Genomic DNA, 17,096 nt, shown 5'->3' on the forward strand with positions numbered 1-17,096 from the left:
AGGTCAATCATGGGAGGAACTGGGTCCTGAGGAAGAGGAACTGGGCCATGCTGAGGATAGACTGGGGGGCCCTGTGGTGGTACTTGCTGATATGGTGGGGGCACCAGATTGTACTGTGGCAGTGCCAGGTGTTACTGTGGCTGGGGCACCAGATCACACTGCGGTGGTACCGAGTGGTACTGTGGAGGAGCAGGGTTGTATCGGGGTGGCTCGGGATCCTCTCACTACAGGAGTGGCTCAACCGTGGAAGCAGGGGAGGGTCAGATAGCTCCCTCATCTCCTCTCGACCTTGCTGGGCAGAAATGAGTCTCTCCAGCATCTCAAATATCCGGTCAACATCTTCCCTAAGCGAACCATCCCGGGCTACTTAGTTTAGTAGGGGTCTTCCTCTCCTCATCTATCTGTATCTGCATTTCACAAGGAAAAGTTGAGTGATAATTCATTGTTTTGGTGTTTCCCTAAGTATTATTATGTAAGGAATGGGTCCGAGGAATGCAGCTATGATTTCAACTGTAATGATCCCAAAAATCCAAAAAAAATATATAATAATTTAAGTGCGGAAGTAAAATAAAATATTAAAGTTTACATTCCTTACACAATAACTTAAAAATACTAAACAACATTTCAGAATTAATTCTCTGAAAAAAAAAACACGAGAAATGAGAAAAGCAATTGAAAATAGAAAATATCTAGTATCTACTAGCAATCTTCTTGCATATTGGGTTATGGAACCAGGTCCTCTTGATCTGAAATGGTTAAATAAAGGGTGAGGTACACTAGCCCAGTAAAGGATATCACACTATATCACCAGCATAGAACCAAATGTTGGTATAAAATTAAAACAACTAATGGAGCACTAAATTTAGCAAATTCATTTATCAATAATAAAATTATTTACCATTCACTTACCATAGTGGAATTTATGAAAACAACCTATAGAGATAATAATACCATACAGATCATAACTTCATGAACAATCATTAACATAGAATATATCATAAATTCATATCTATTAACAATAAACCAAATCATAACTGTTTCTCATTTCATCAGTCTACTAGTATCCATGGGGGTTCATAGGGATGTCCCCGCTACACGTGAATCCTTTCCTTTAATAATTTTAATTACAGGACTGTCCCCATACCCCGTCCAGTATAAGCGCCAAAATATTAAACATCAATACCCCGTCCGGTATGAGGGTGAAGTTGGCCGTCTCATACCTCGTCCGGTATGAGCGTCAAATTTTCAAGTCTCCGTACCTCGTTCGGTATGAGACAACGTTCACGGTAGGGTTCCCTATGTACCCGGTCCATCCACCATCTCTCAAGATATCTAGTAAGACTGCCGTTCTATCTGCTTATTTGATCACACAACTTTCTCTTTTTTTTCAGCCTAGTCTCCATTACCAAATCAAATATAATCACATAAATAAATAAACATACATCAGGTAATGCAATCATATCTCAAATCCCAATCAAACAGTAGTTATGTAAGGTAACAATACATGCATTCAAACCATAAAATAGAATAATCAGACACTACCATGCTTTTAAACTGTGAAATAGATCAACAGAGAATAATTTTCAGCTCGGGCTCCATTAGCAATCTGTAATTAATTATGCACATTTATTTAATTTATATAAAATACCATATTATTATTAATTTAGACTTCAATTCTATGATAGAGAATAGGGTGATGGATCCTTACTCGATTTGATGCTGAAAAACTAAACGGTTTACTACGCCTACGGGCGGTCCCTAGGTTCCCTGAATTTTTCTCCAGGAACTGAAACACGCTTATAGTACCTATAAATATTCTAAATAAATCCAAAATCAGTCCCATGACCCACTCGGTCAATTTTAAAAATTCGGCACGGCGGCGGTCCGCCTCGGGTCGGCCATTTCAGCCAAATTTGGCCGATTTTGCATCGATTCCTGCGTGCAAACACGTTAGAAGGCCTCGGTTGGCTGAAAAAATACAAAAAACCGAAACTCAGCGGTGGTGGGGCTCTCCGGTGCGGCGGCTCCTCCGAATCACGTTGCAGTTGGGTGTTTCACTTTAGTAAACCTGTAGAGAAGCAAACAGTGATCACAACAGTGAAAAAATTACGCAAAACAAGAATTAGGAAGGGCCTCATTGGAGGCGATTTGTGAAATTTCCCGTGACGGCGCTGCCAGGCTCCGTCGGTGTTTTTTGGCCAATTGGCCAGTCTTTTCACTCCGATTTTTTCATGGATGAGCTTAAAATTTAATTTCGTGCAAAAGAGAAGTTTTTACCTTTTTTTGGCGGTTGGAAAGGGTTCTGGTGCGGTATCGGGTGGCGACAGTTGGCTCTATGGCAGCTGGGTCGTCTTCTCCGACGAGGGGTTCTGGCAACTAGGGTTAGGGTTTGGTGCAGATAAAAGTTATTTATATCCATCCGCTTTTGATCTGGGTCGTCCATCGTATTTGATCTGGATCGTCCGATTGCATTAAATAGGGAGTGAATCTGGACCATTTATCGCGATCCAATCTGGCCTATCCATCGCGATTTACTCTGAACCATCCGATCGCTTTTAATATGGTCGTCCAATTGCGTTTGGGAGGGAGTGCATCCAGGCCGTCCATGAGTGCGGGAACGGACCTCAGCCGTTCGATCGCGCGTACGCGGATCGCCCACGTACCCCACCCCTCCCCCCGCGTGGCCTCCCGCGTCAGTGCTTCTGCCACTTGGCGCGTCCTGATTGGTCGGAGCTACTGACCAGGCGTTTGACGTGGCAAATTTTTTTTAAATTGTATTTTGACCTCCTGTTTTCGATTTTTCTTTCAAAAATACCAACAGAACCCAATTTTTCACCCATTTTTTCTAAAATTATTTTCAATTTAATCGTCCATCAATTTTACTCTATTTTTACATTAAATTAAAATAAAATAAAATACAATAAAATAAATTAAATAAAAAAAATATATTTATTAATAATTAAAAAAAAAAAGATTTTGGTGGGTGTTATAGGTTTCCTAGTTGGTATTATAAGTATGCTTTAAGTATTACGTTTATGTTGCTAGAAATATATAATACTTACTAATTAGTGGTTAGTTATATTAAATTAGTGGTTTTAAGCAAAATAAAGTAAATAAATATTTTCCTCAACTTTTCTGTAATGGTTATAATTTATTTTTAATTATGTTCCATTATATACTTACCTTGATGTTTATTTTTTATGAAAAAAAGTAAAAAAAAAAATGCTGATTTTCAACCACAGATATTTTTATCTAGACATTGTTTAATTTTTTTTTCTAAATAAATCGGTTTTTGGATGCTTTAGTCTTTAAAGCAATTTAATTAAAAAAATGCTATTTTAAATATATTTCTTTCAATAACTTAAATACTCCATTAAAAAGATATTAAATTAAACTAATAAATAACTTTTTTTCTATATAATTATTAAAGATTTTAAGGCAACGAATTGTTCATATTTAATTTTATTGAATTAAGAGTGTCAATATTCATATATACAAGTTAAAGAGATAAGTTAAAAACAACATCTAAATAGTGTGATAGTGAGTATATATTAAAGTTTTAATTTACAAGTAAAATGGCAATTCCTTTAAAATAGCAAAAGAGATGTCTCACAACTTACTAGTAATTTTATTAGGAGAACGCATAAATTAAAGTAAGCTATTGACTATAAATATGATATCCAATCATGTAAATTCTAGGTACTGGAAAATCTAATATTTAGTTAAGGATTTGAGTTACATCTTGGTCATGGGATGTCATGTGGCCTAATGTGATTTATCGTACCTTGATTCATATCAATTTCATCTTAGTTGGAGTCTCTATTTTATCACTAATTGTAAAGTTAACGATGATAAAATTCTTCTTTCGTTGGCTACATCTCATAATCAACATCTTGCTTAATTAGATGTTAATAATGTACTTTTAAATTGAGATTTGTTTGAGAAAGTTTACGTGGATCTTCTTCTTAGTTATATAAAATAGGGGGAGACACACAACTCAAAGCTAGTTTGTAAGCTCCACAAGTCTATACACAGCCTCAAACAAGCTTAAAGGTAGTGGAATACAAAATTTTCTCAAGCTCTCCTAAGTTTTAATTTTCTTCAGTCCAAGGTTAATTATTCATTGTTCATGAAAGGTGTCAAATATTCCTTTGTAGTTGTCCTTATGTTGATGACATTGTTATCATCTGTCCTTTATTAAAAGTTATTCAAAATGTGAAAGATGTCCTTTACTCTTAATTTAAGCTCAAGGACATTGGCACACTAAAGCACTTCCTGTTACTCAAAGTTGCTAATTGGCTAAAGGAATTGGTTTGTCATAAAGTAAGTATACATTGCACTTGCTTGGATATATATAGGGATACTTACATGTAAACCATCTAAAGTCCATATGAATCTTAAACAAAATCTTAATCTTATGGATGGAAAGTTGTTGGAGGATCCTTTAGAATATAGGTGGGTGATTGGTTGACTTCTATATATATTAGTTTCATGGCTTAATACAACCTTTGCAATCCATAAACTCAATAATTTATTTCACCGTCATGTGAGCCTCATCTTAAGGTTGTCTTTTAAGTGATGCCTTATCTCAAGATAAAACCAAGATAATGTCTCATTTTTCCAGCAACCTCATCACTCAAAATCAAAGTTTTTTCTTATTATAATTAGATTTTTTGCACTGATTCATGCAAATTAGTAACTAGATTTTGTATATTTTTGGGAGATACATTGATTTCTTGAAGAAAAAAATACAACTATTTCTCAATTATCTGTTGAAGTTGAATACCGAGAACAAACATCTATAACTAATGAGATTATTTGGATTAAACACTTGATTTTTAATTTTTTGTTAATCTTTTAGTACCCATTGTCATTTTTTTTATGATAATCATGTTGTTATTCATATTGCTTCAAATCCAACATTTCATAAATGAACTAAACACAATAAAATTGACTCTCATTTTATTCAAGATCGTTTGGGTACAAGCACTGTCAAACTACTATTAGTTTAGTCTCAACATTAACTTGCTAATATCTTTACAAGATCCTTATTATCTAGTTTTTTCTTTCATTTGTTATCCAAGATGGTTACCACTGACATTCATAATCCATCTTGAGAGGAAGCATTAAAGTTAAGTAAGTATGTTAATTATTACTTAAACTAACTTTATCTCTCTTAATCACATTTATAATGTTCTTAATTCTCATGTATATCTATATAAAACAAAGGCTGAATAATAAATAGATAGAAAATTCTCTTTTTTCTATATTTTTCTTTTAACTTATCATAATATAAAATATTAAGGCTAAAATACCAAAATACCCATTGAATTATATAAAAATAGTCAAAATTCTCCATGAAGTATTATTTTGTTTAAAGTTGCCCTTGAACTTTGAGAAAGATCAAAATTTTCCCCCTCTAGTAAGTTTTTCAAACAGTGTTTGAGCTCTCTGATGAAGTACGTGATATGGACAAATCATGCCATATCATTTTAAATTTATTGACATGGCATCCACATCAACACTTACATATATACCATGTTAGATTTTTAATCCCTTAAACTGTACAAAAATAGTCAAAATTCTCCAAAAAGTATTTTTTTTAAAGTTCCTCTTGAATTTTCAAAAAGGTCAAAATTTTTCTTCTCTGTTATGTTTCTCGAATAGTATTTGGGCTTGCTGGCAAAGTATGTGACATGGACAAGTCATGTCATGTCATTTTAAATTTGTTAACATGACATCCACATCAACACTTGCAAGGACATGATGTCATATTTTTAACCCCTTTAACTAAACAAAAATAGTCAAAATTCTCCCTAAAGTATTTTTTTTTGTTTAAAATTCCTTCTAAACTTTCAAAAAGATCATAATTTTCCCTCTTTACTAAGTTTCTCAAACAATGATTGACCTCGTTGATGAAGTATATGACATGGACAAGTCATGTCATATCATTTTAAATTTATTGATGTGGCATCCATAATGGTGCCTACATGAGGCCATATTAGATTTTTTTTTAATCCCTTTACGCCTCACCATGTTATATTTTTTTTACCATGTTTTCTTCTTCAATCAATGTAATTTGCAAGCAAAAACACCACCCTTCACTATGCCACATCCAAAATTCCACCACCATGAAAATAAAGTTGTTATAAAAGAAAATGATAGCTTGATGAAAAAATTGAAGTTCACCGACTAAGCTATCTAAAACTAATGTTTTTGTATAAAAAATAATAGGTAAAAGTGAAGGAAAATACCCAATTCGAGCAGAGGGTGTTTGGTGACGACGGAAGGTGTAAAAGCGGGTAAACGGAGAGAGAAGCTCTTTGCGGGAGTGGTTGAATGACGAGTTTACGTATTTACCTACAAAACAACAAGAAAATAGTGCAAGAAAACAGAGAAAAATAAAAGCTTTTAGTGTGTGTCGGCAGTAGCAAAAAAGAGAGCAGGTAGGGTTTCTCGCGGAAGAATACGAGTTTAAATACCCGTTCTGTCTCTGAGCTCAGTTGAGCTTGAATGCACCGAATCATTCTTTAGTGAAATGGTGCATTTTAATGTGGACTGGGTTAGCCTATTTTCATACAGGCTCGATAACATCCCCCCTTAAGATGGAGAGTAGATATTTTCTGCTCCCATCTCGATCATATGCTCATTGAGAAGCCAATTAGATAGAGTTTTAGTGAAAATATCTGCTAGTTGTTACTTGCTGCTCATATGCCTTGTGACTATACTCCATTCTTGTATTTTATCTCTAATTAAATGACAATCTATCTCAATATTCTTGGTTTTTTTTTTTATGAAACACAGGATTAACACCTATATGTATAGCATTCTTGTTATCATAATATAGATCTGTTGCTTCTAAATTACACACTTTAAGGTCATCAAGTAAGTACCTTATCTAAGTTAGCTCACAACACACACTAGCCATGGCTATATATTTCGCTTTTGTGGAAGATATAGAAACTGTTTGTTGTTTCTTAGATTTTTAAGATATCAATGAACTGCCTAGAATAATACAATATTTTGTAACAGACTTTCTTGTGTCTAAGCATCCTGCCAAGTCACTTTCAGTATAAGCATTTAATTTTATCTCAGATGTATTTGAGCAAAATAAACTTTGACCTAGTGTACCTTTAACATACCTTAGGACTTTGTATACAACCCTTAAGTGACAGTCTTTAAGATTCTCCATGAACTGGCTTGGAACTTGAACAGAGTAAGCTAGATCAGATCTTGTCAATATGAGGTACATCAACTTTACAATCAACCTCCTGTACATTGTTGAATCTAGTACTGGCTCTCATTCATCATTCAAAAGTTTAATATTTTGGTCCAGGGGGAGTGATGAGTTTTGCTTCCTAGAACCCATGCATATTTCAAAAGGTTTAAGACATATTTCCTCTGGCATATATGAAGTCATATCTTTGACCTAGTAGCTTTAATGCCAATAAAATACTTTAAATTTCCTAAATCCTTAATTTTAAATTTGTTATCCAATGTTATTTTTAGTTATTTAATAACAGATTCATCATTACCTGCCACAATAGTGTCATCAACATAAATAAATAATACGGTAAAGCTCTCACCATTGGTATTCATGAACAAACTGTAGTTGACATTGGATTGTTTGAATCATTGTTAAGTAATAAACTCAAAAACTTTCGCATACCACCGTCTGGATGTTTGTTTAAGCCCATACAAGCTTTTTTGAAGTCTACATACTTTCTATTCTCTCCTTTTAGAATGCCTAAGAGGAAGCTCCATGTACACTTCCTCATTTAAATCTCCATGTAAAAAGCCGTTGTTGACATCTAACTGTTGAAGGTGTCATTCTCTGATTGCAGGAAAAGCCAATAATACTCTTACGGAGATGATTTTGGCCACAGGTGAGACTGTCTTGTGATAATCTAGACCTTCTCTTTGAGTGAAGCCCTTAGCAACAAGTCTAGCTTTGTGTCTTTCAATGGCCCCATCTGCTTTGAATTTCATTTTATAAACTCACTTGTATCCTATTGCTCTCTTCCTTGTCAGTAAATTAATTACTTTCCAAGTCTTATTTTCTTTAAGAGCTTGGAGTTTGTTTTCCATAGTATTTCTCCAATTTAGTTCTCTGCTGGCCTCCTTGTATGAACTTGGTTCATTATGGAATGCTATAGTAAGTATATACATCTTGTGTCCCCCCATAAGTCTTATGTATGCAACTGTGTTTAATAAGGGAACGATATCACCATTATCAACCTGTGGATCAAACAGCTCTATGCAATCGTTGTTCCCTTGAATTTGATCACATATATGGTCTTTTAAGTATTCTAGTGGCCTCTTTGTCCTTGTTGATTGCTTCTTTGGAATTTCATCGTCATTCATATAATCTTCTCTTCTTTCTCTTTCCCCATCAATCATATTTTTATTGTTGGATACCTCTTTTATCTGTGTGAGGATCCTAACTTCCATATTTACACTATCTTGACCCATCACTTGTCCCTAGTGTTGTCTTATACAAAGGTGTTTGATTTTAGTTCGTCAATCAATATATTCCTAAACTCATGTATAGTTTGCATATCCTTTATACACTTCTTTTTCTTGTGAGAAAATACTTTTTCAAAAATATTATATTTCTAGAAATAATAACCTCACTGATCTCTTCATCTAGCAATTTGTATCCTTTTGTGCCAAAATGATACCTTATGAACACACATCTTCTTACTCTTACATCAATTTTTTGTCTCCCACTCAATAAAGTAGACGTGAAGGCTAAGCACCTAAATACTTTCAGGCGATTATAATTTGGTTTCTTTCTATGTAGAACCTCAAAAGGTATATTCCCACCTAACACAGAGAAGGGTGTTCTGTTAATTAAATATGTAGCAGTAAAAACAAAATTGCTCCCATACTTGGTGTCCATTCCACTTTGAAATTTTAACACCCTTGTAGTATTGAGTATTTACTGATGCTTTCTCTCCACTCTTCCATTATGTTGTGGAGTTTCTACACAACTCTTTTGATGCATGATTCCCTTCTCATCATAGAATCTCTTCATTTCGAATTCTCTTCCGCTATCAGTTTTAATCACACTTACTTTCATGTCAAATTGAGTCATAACAAAAGTGAAAAAATGCTGTAAATGTGAACTTGTTTCAGCCTTACTTTACATCATATATACCCGAGTATATCTAGTGAAATCATAAACAATCGTTAAAAAATATTTAAACCCATCATAAGCAATTTTGTGACAAGGTCCCCAAATGTCACAATGTATTAAATCAGGACATTTTTATCCTTTATTACTGTTATCAAAAAATAAAAGTTTATGTATTTTTGCCAATGGGCATACATAATATAACTTAGAGTCTTTATTTGCTAACATATCAAAATCAAAAGTAGATTTAAATAAAAGGTGTCCAAGTCTATAGTGCCATATATCAAAGTCTCTCTCCTCTTTATTGGAGCTTTGTAGTGTCATTCCTGCAAAGATTTATTGACTTGCACTTTCTAAATCCTTGAGTTGTCTAAGCTAGTATAGTCAATCTTTAATCTCGTTCATCCCAAGTGTCTCCCAAGTCAAAAGGTCCTGGATGACACAATGTTGTTGTAAAAAAATTAGACAATATCTAATATCTTGTGTTAACCTTCTCGCAGATATGAAATTAAATCCTAATGAAGACACACATAACACATCGTTTAATACAAGCTTATCACTTAATTTTACTACTTCTATATGAGATACATCTATACTTTTTCCATTTGAAAATACAATTTTAGATCTAACATTTGATTTATCTCAGTATATAATTGTGGTGTGTGTACTATGTAATATGAGACCCCAATATCAATTATCCAAGTTGTGTGTATGTTAATATTTATATCCATTATGCATACATTAAAACAAGAAAACATATAAAAGAATGCAATGAGTTTCTGATCCTGAGTTTGCTTTGAAGTTACTTGTACCATATTGACAGTAGCTTGACTTCGTTGGATAAAGGCCATAAGTTGGTGGAGTTAATCATTACTCAATAAATTGTGCTCTTATCCCTTGAGTTTAGTTTATGCATCAATAGAGGATACTTGATTGATGGTGGGTTATCTGATCTTGTTTTGAGTCCTTTATCCTTTTACTTAGTTTTTATCTCTATGGCATACCTCAGCCGTATGTCCTAACAAATTGCAATTAGTGCATACAGATCTATTTGGATTGGCCTTAAAGCATTTTTCCAAAAAATGTCCAGTCTTCTTGCAATAGGTATAATAATACTTCTCCTGGTTTGGACTGACAATTCTCTGTGGTTTGTTGGCCTCTTTTATATTGAAAGCCATAGCCCGGTTAGTGACAAATTTTAAAGAAATTTCTCTCATTTTCTCTTATTGTTGGATAATAGAAAATGCATCTTCAAACTAGGAAAAGACTTCATTGCCAAGATTTTGGACATCAAGTTGCTATATGACTCATTAAGTCCATTAAAAACCTCATTGTGTGATCCCTCTCCAGGTACTCAATAATCGATTTAAGTCCCCCATATGTGCATATGAGAATGAGTTCATAATTTACGAGTTCATCAATAAGAAATTTAAGCTTTGAAATGTAAGCCCATACTAGCTATTGGTTTTGCATGAGTGTAGATATCAACTGCTTAATTTGATACTAGATAGTTGCATTTTGTTCAGCATATCTCTATTCTAGTTTATGCCATAGTTGATGTGTTGTTTTAGCATAAAATGTGTCGGTCTTAATATTAGATGAGAGTCCATTCTGTATCCAAATAATCACCATATCATTGCACCATTTTTAGTATGTTCTCAATGGATCCGTTGGATCCATAGATTGTGTTAGGGTTCCATCTATAAACCCTATTTTATTTTGTATACTCAATGCTCATTCCATGTAAATTACCCATGTGTAATAGTTCTATCATTAAGCAGTTTCGGGATAAGAACTGCCGTAAAATTCAATGATTTATCAAGATAATATGAGTTATTGACATTTGAGGGGTCCAAGTTTGTTATGGCCAAATCCATAAAGTTTGGTTTTGGGTTTGTAATGGTTTGGTAGGAATTTTGACTCTCAATTCTTAATATGCTTTGATACCATAAAAGAAAATGAAGTTCACTGACTAACCTATCCAAAACCAATATTTTTGTATAAAAAATGATAAGTAAAAGTGAAGAAAAATATCAAATTTGCGCAAGTGGTGTTCGATGATAGCAGAAGGCCCAGAAGCGGATGAACTGAGAGAAAGCTCTTCGCACGAGTGGCTGAATGAGGAGTGTACGTATTTACCTATAAAATAATAAGAAAAAGAGTGCAAGAAAACAGAGAAAAATAAAAGCTTTTGGTGTGCGTAAGAGGAAGTAGAGAAGAGAGCAGGTACGGTTTCTCGGGGAAGAAGACATGTTTAAATACCTGTTCTATCCCCGACCTCAGTTGAGCTCGAACGCATCAAATCACTCTTTAGTAAACGGTGCATTTTGATGTGGGCTGGGTCAGCTAGTTTCATACAAGCTTGATAACACTTGAAACTGAACTAGGAGGTGAAAAATTGTGACCACCATTGAACTTTTGTGGAGGCTAAAGCGACGAGTTTTGCTATTGTGATTGAGGAACCGTCAATTTTCAGCATCCAATGGCATGCCATGGTAGCTTTTCAGTCATCATAGTTAAGATGACATCCTAATTGATGTTGTAAATGTGATTAGTAAGTTGCTGATTCTGAGTTTGCAATAAAAAAGAGAGAAGATTTTACACGAGTTTACACTTGTTTATCATCTAGATTTTCGTAAAGGTGAGCAACGAGTTCATTTAGGAAACCTTGGTGGTATACATAATGTCGTAGCCCTCAATGTGGGGGTTAGTTTTCTTGAAGTTAGAAACAAAGTACTCACTCTCGTCCAGGAAGATGGTGTAACAAGGAAATAGAGAGATCTCCATAAGAGAATCTCATGGATGAGTTTGAAGATGAGAAAGTTATGAAGCGGGAGATTGCTGATGATAATGAAAATGACAGGGAGCTCAACATAGGACATCTTAGTAGTCGAGGCAATGAAGGTGGCAACATAATAAAGGAGCAGTGGCGATGGATGGTGAGAGGACGTTGGACGGAGGATAAGGGAAGGCAATGGAGATGGATGACAGAGGAGAAAAATGATTAATTGCAATGGAAAAGAAAATGAGGGCGAAAATTAGAGTGAACAAAACAAAGACGTCGTTATTTTGTGTTCATCGATGGGTAGAGGAGGATGAACTTTGTTGTTGTTGTTCTTCTTCTTTTTGAAATTTGGGAACGACACTCCTTGGTCAAGCTTTTTTAAGTGTAGAGGTAGACAAAAATATGATATGACACCACTTTAATAAATTTAAAAATGATGTGACATGGCATGTCCACGTCACATGCTTCATCAGTGAATCCAAACACCATTAGAGAAACTTAACAGAGGTGATAAATTTTATCGCATTAAATTAAAGATTTTAATAGTAACAACAATATATAATTAAGATTAAATGAGATAGCAAGTTTGGAATGATAGTGATAAAAACATGAATAGAAATAATGACCAATAGAGTTAATTAAAATTATTGAAATTTGAGCTAGATTATGCTTTTAATTATATGTTGTTACACATTATTATTATTTATTTGTTTGTTAATAAAATAAAACCATACCCATTATTTATTTTATTTACTTGAAAATAAAATAAAATAAAATCGTACCCACAAGAATTAACCTTATTGGTAAGGAGTGTATTCTTTTTATGTAAGTTTCTTTTTGTTTCTTCTTTAAGAAAAAAAAAAATTGCTTTTTGTAGTAAATAATATAACTAACACAAGTTTTAAAAGGAGAAAAATTTAATTATTTAAAAGAAATTAAAGATTTTGAGATGAGAATAGAAGGGATTTAGAAGGAATATGATCACTGCAATAATGAGATGGTAGATTAGTATTTTTCTTAAAATTTTGAAATTAATAAAATTTGAAGTTAATTATTATGAAATATAGTAGAATTTAATTTGAAAATGGGTTTTTTTTAGATTAAAATAAAATTGTAATTTAAATACAGCATTAGAGTAAATTTAAAAAATGGCGGAGTAGAATTACAATGTGCAAATGTTTGCAGGTTCCAAGATTAAGCAAAATCCAAAGCCCATAAACAAAAGAGAAGAAGAGAAGAGGAGGAGGAGTCTCTACTAAAAGCCAAACAGCCACGTTGGCATGTACAAAAATTTTGGAATATACAAAATGAGAACAACAAAAGGCGTATCAAAGAGTCAGACAAACCCAAGAACAGAAATTAAATTAATTAAAATTAAATAAAAGCTTACGAGTAGTCAAAAAATACCCAACATGAAAAGTACCATGCATCAGACAATTATTATCACCCTCCTCTCCTCCCCTTGCCCTAACATAATATTGTCCCATACTCAATCACCACCGTTAAATCTCCTCCTCCCCCACGTGTACGGTTCGTGTTTCCCCCCTACTGCCAATACCCCCATCCAATCAAGTCCCACTTTTCGCTCACACCGATAGCAGCTTTCAAACATTGAAAAAGGGCAGTTTGGTAATTTCGTCCCCCAGTATTTAGAACATTTTTAGCAACTTTGGCTTTGAAAAGAAGGTGGAGAAAAAGGAAATCCATTTATGCTTTTTCCAAACACAGAGAGTGAGAGAGAGAGAGAGAGAGAGAACCAGAGAAATAGAGAAAAGAACAGACAAAAGAGAGAGAGAGAGAGAGAGAGAGAGAGAGAGAGAGAGAGAAAGAGAGGGGATGTGTACTATTACTTGGGAAGATAAAGAGATATAGTAACTTGACAAAGCGCCGGTGGAAAAACCAACCCCATTAATACTCACTAGTGTACCCTCGTATAGCCAGCCGTTAACCTTCACCGGGAAACCACTTCTTCTCTTCTCCCTCTCGTGGTTTCCCGTTAAAAAACAATAACCATGCCGGAAACCGGTATCTCCCGCTTCACAGGAAACCTAGACCCTAGAGCAAGAGAGTTCAGGCCCAGAAACCCTACTAATCCCTCCCAATTTCCCTTACTTAGACCACCTCAACTTTTCTATCCGTACACCGGCCCTCCTCCACCTCCACCTCCACCTCCACCTCCACCTCCACCTCCACTCTACTCACCAAACGACTTGCAAGGTGCGCCGTTTTGCGATGTTAGCGTAGCTTACCCTCACCAGTATGCTACACACCCCGTGGCGTACGTTAGCGGCCAGGCTACAGCGGTCCCGCAATTCCCACACGCATCTCTGGCTCCGACGAGAACGCTGGTGCTGAGCTGGGTGGCGAGTGACGTGAGCGAGTCAACGGTGAGGAGGGAATTGGAAGTGTACGGGGCGGTGAGAGGGGTTCAGATGGAGAGAGTAAGAGATGGAATCGTGACCGTCCATTTCTATGACCTGAGACATGCGGAGAGAGCGTTGAAGGACATACGGGAGCAGCACATGCAGCAGCAGACCAGACTCAGGAACCATTACATGGGTTTGGCGATGCACAATTGTGGTACTGGTACTGCTACGACGATAGGAGACCTGAACCCGTGTGTGGCACCTGACCCACGTGCGCGTGGACTCGTCGCCGGTCATGCGGTGTGGGCCCAGTTCATTATCCCGGCGAGTAATGCTGTACCGGATGGGAACAACCAAGGGACTCTAGTTGTTTTCAATTTGGATCCTGCGATTTCCTCGTCTAGTCTCAAGGAGATTTTTGAAGAATATGGTATGGTTATTATTATTATGGGTTGTTTGGGTTTATGGGGGTTTTAGTGTTTTGATTTTGAGATCTGAAAGTGTTTGATCGTTATTTGTGTTGTTTGTTTCTTTGGTTCTTTTTAATGGCTGGTTATGTGGTGTAGCATATTTGCTGGAGAAACTTCTTTGTCTTAATTGATGGGTTAGGCGTTTTGTTCAATCTGATGGGTCTCTTTCCTCTCCTCTCTATGCCTGTTCGATTATTTACTGTGTTGCGACTTTTTCACTACAAAATGGAAAAGACCCTTTTCATGTTTAGATTTTGTTCTTGTCTCGCTCCATTGCCTTTCTCTCTCTCTCTCTCTCTCTCTTTTCTTCTTTATCTGGGTTTTGATGACTGAAAAATTTATGCTTCCAGGTCCCGTGAAGGAGCTGAGAGAGACGCCTTTCAAGAAACACCAAAAATTTGTGGAGTTTTATGATATCAGAGATGCTGCAAAGGCTCTTAAAGAAATGAATGGAAAAGAAATTCATGGCAGGCAAGTTGTCATTGAATTCAGTCGACCCGGCGGCTATGGTAGAAAGTTCTTTAACGCTAACACCACCACCCCTATCACTCCTTGCACAAACAACAATCCAATCTTCAACCCCGTTCACCCTACACGACATTCCAGATATCCGCCGCCGCCGCCACCACCTCCGCCGCCTCCATTGCCTCGAAAGTTTTCTGGTCGTTCTTTCTCTGGTTTGTCTTCTCGTTCTTACGTCTCCCAGATCCAACCTGGGTTGAGGAAAGTATCGAATCTCAATAAGGCAAGCCCTACAGGAAATGACAGCATAAACAAGGGTTCCACTGAAGCTCCAATAGTTTCCTTGTCAAATGAAGAGAAGGTTGCATGTGGGGCTCCAAGGAAGAGTTTAAAGAAGAGTCAAACCTGTCAGTCATCAAAGCAGCAGCAGTCTAGGAGTATTAGGCCATGGAAGAGTAAACAAATGAAGAAGTTCGATACTCGTTTTCTTATAAACGAAGATGCCATGGTGGAAGCAAATTGCAAAGATTCCCGGACCACTGTCATGATCAAGAACATACCGAATAAGTACAGGTCTCACCTGCTGCTTATTCTCTCTATTTCTTTACTTGGGGTCAACTAGAAAATTGGTTAATTTTCGTTAAATTTTCAAGTAATTGTTCACATTATCTTCTTTATATTGTGCATAGTGCATATGGGTATTTGATATTTACTGTCTTTCGTATTTTGGCTTGTTCCAGTCAGAAGCTGTTGCTGAACATGCTTGACAACCACTGCATTCACTGCAACGAGCAGATTTCTGCTCAAGGCGATGACCAGCCCTTGTCTTCCTACGATTTCGTATACCTTCCCATTGATTTCAAGTAATTCCCTTCTAATGTTATAATTTTTGAAACGTTTTTGTTCTCATTAAATATTAATTTTAGTTACTTGATATTTTTGTGTATAAACAGCAACAAGTGCAATGTGGGATATGGGTTTGTGAACATGACGTCGCCGCAGGCGACATGGAGGTTGTACAAGGCATTCCATCTTCAGCATTGGGAGGTTTTCAACTCCAGGAAGATCTGTGAGGTCACGTATGCAAGAGTTCAGGTAGTTTTTCTTTATTTTATTTTTGACAGAATATCAATCATGAATAATAATACTTGTTTAAGTCTGAAGTTATTTAAAAAAATTGAAATGGAAAAAAGGGATTGGAAGCATTGAAGGAGCATTTTAAGAACTCAAAGTTCCCATGTGAAATGGAGCACTACCTGCCAGTAGTGTTTGCACCACCTCGAGATGGGAGGCAACTGAGCGAGCCGCTTCCGATCGTTGGTCAGAAGCAACAGCAGCAGCTACCTTCGAATCCCACTGACCACCCATTAGAGAATGGAAACGAATCTGAGGAATATGCGGTGAGTTGTGGGAGCGGCAGCTGTAACAGCAGCAGCAGTGTAAACGACGGCTATGGTGATAATGAGGATGAGAAAGATGGTAACAGCGTGGTGGCGTGAAAGAAGGTTATGTGGCTGTAGATGGACGATACTCGTTATCTTCTGAGAAATGGGAAGACATATATATATGCTGCATACACACATCACAATTAATATATATATATATGTGTATGTATGTATGTACAAGCATAAAACTTTTGGTGCAACCAAGGCAGATGTGTCCATCAGTAGTGCAGATATAGCTGCAACCACCCAATGGCTGGTTGTCGAGCACCGAGCCTCCCCTCCATGTAGCTAGCTGTGCCTGACCCACCCATCAAACTCACCCACTGTCATTCCATAGCTAGCTCACCACCATTACCGCCACCTCCACCACCTACTCATTTACTCTGTTTTGTACTTTTTTAATCTGAAAAAGAAAATGCCCCTTAATTTTTT

General features: G+C 36.1%; 1 protein-coding gene across 1 annotated transcript; it reads left to right on the plus strand.

Moving 5' to 3' along the window:
- The first annotated feature begins 13,637 nt into the window (after positions 1-13,637).
- Positions 13,638-17,096, plus strand: LOC110817093 (protein terminal ear1-like). Its single transcript, XM_088209801.1, has 5 exons — positions 13,638-14,717; positions 15,108-15,792; positions 15,960-16,082; positions 16,173-16,314; positions 16,413-17,096. The coding sequence occupies exons 1-5, from the start codon at positions 13,934-13,936 to the stop codon at positions 16,716-16,718; spliced, it is 2,040 nt and encodes a 679-aa protein (XP_088065927.1). The 5' UTR covers positions 13,638-13,933; the 3' UTR covers positions 16,719-17,096.

The sequence above is a fragment of the Carica papaya genome, chromosome 8, assembly GCF_054855325.1.
Source record: "Carica papaya isolate Zhongbai chromosome 8, ASM5485532v1, whole genome shotgun sequence".
NCBI classification, from domain to species: domain Eukaryota; kingdom Viridiplantae; phylum Streptophyta; class Magnoliopsida; order Brassicales; family Caricaceae; genus Carica; species Carica papaya.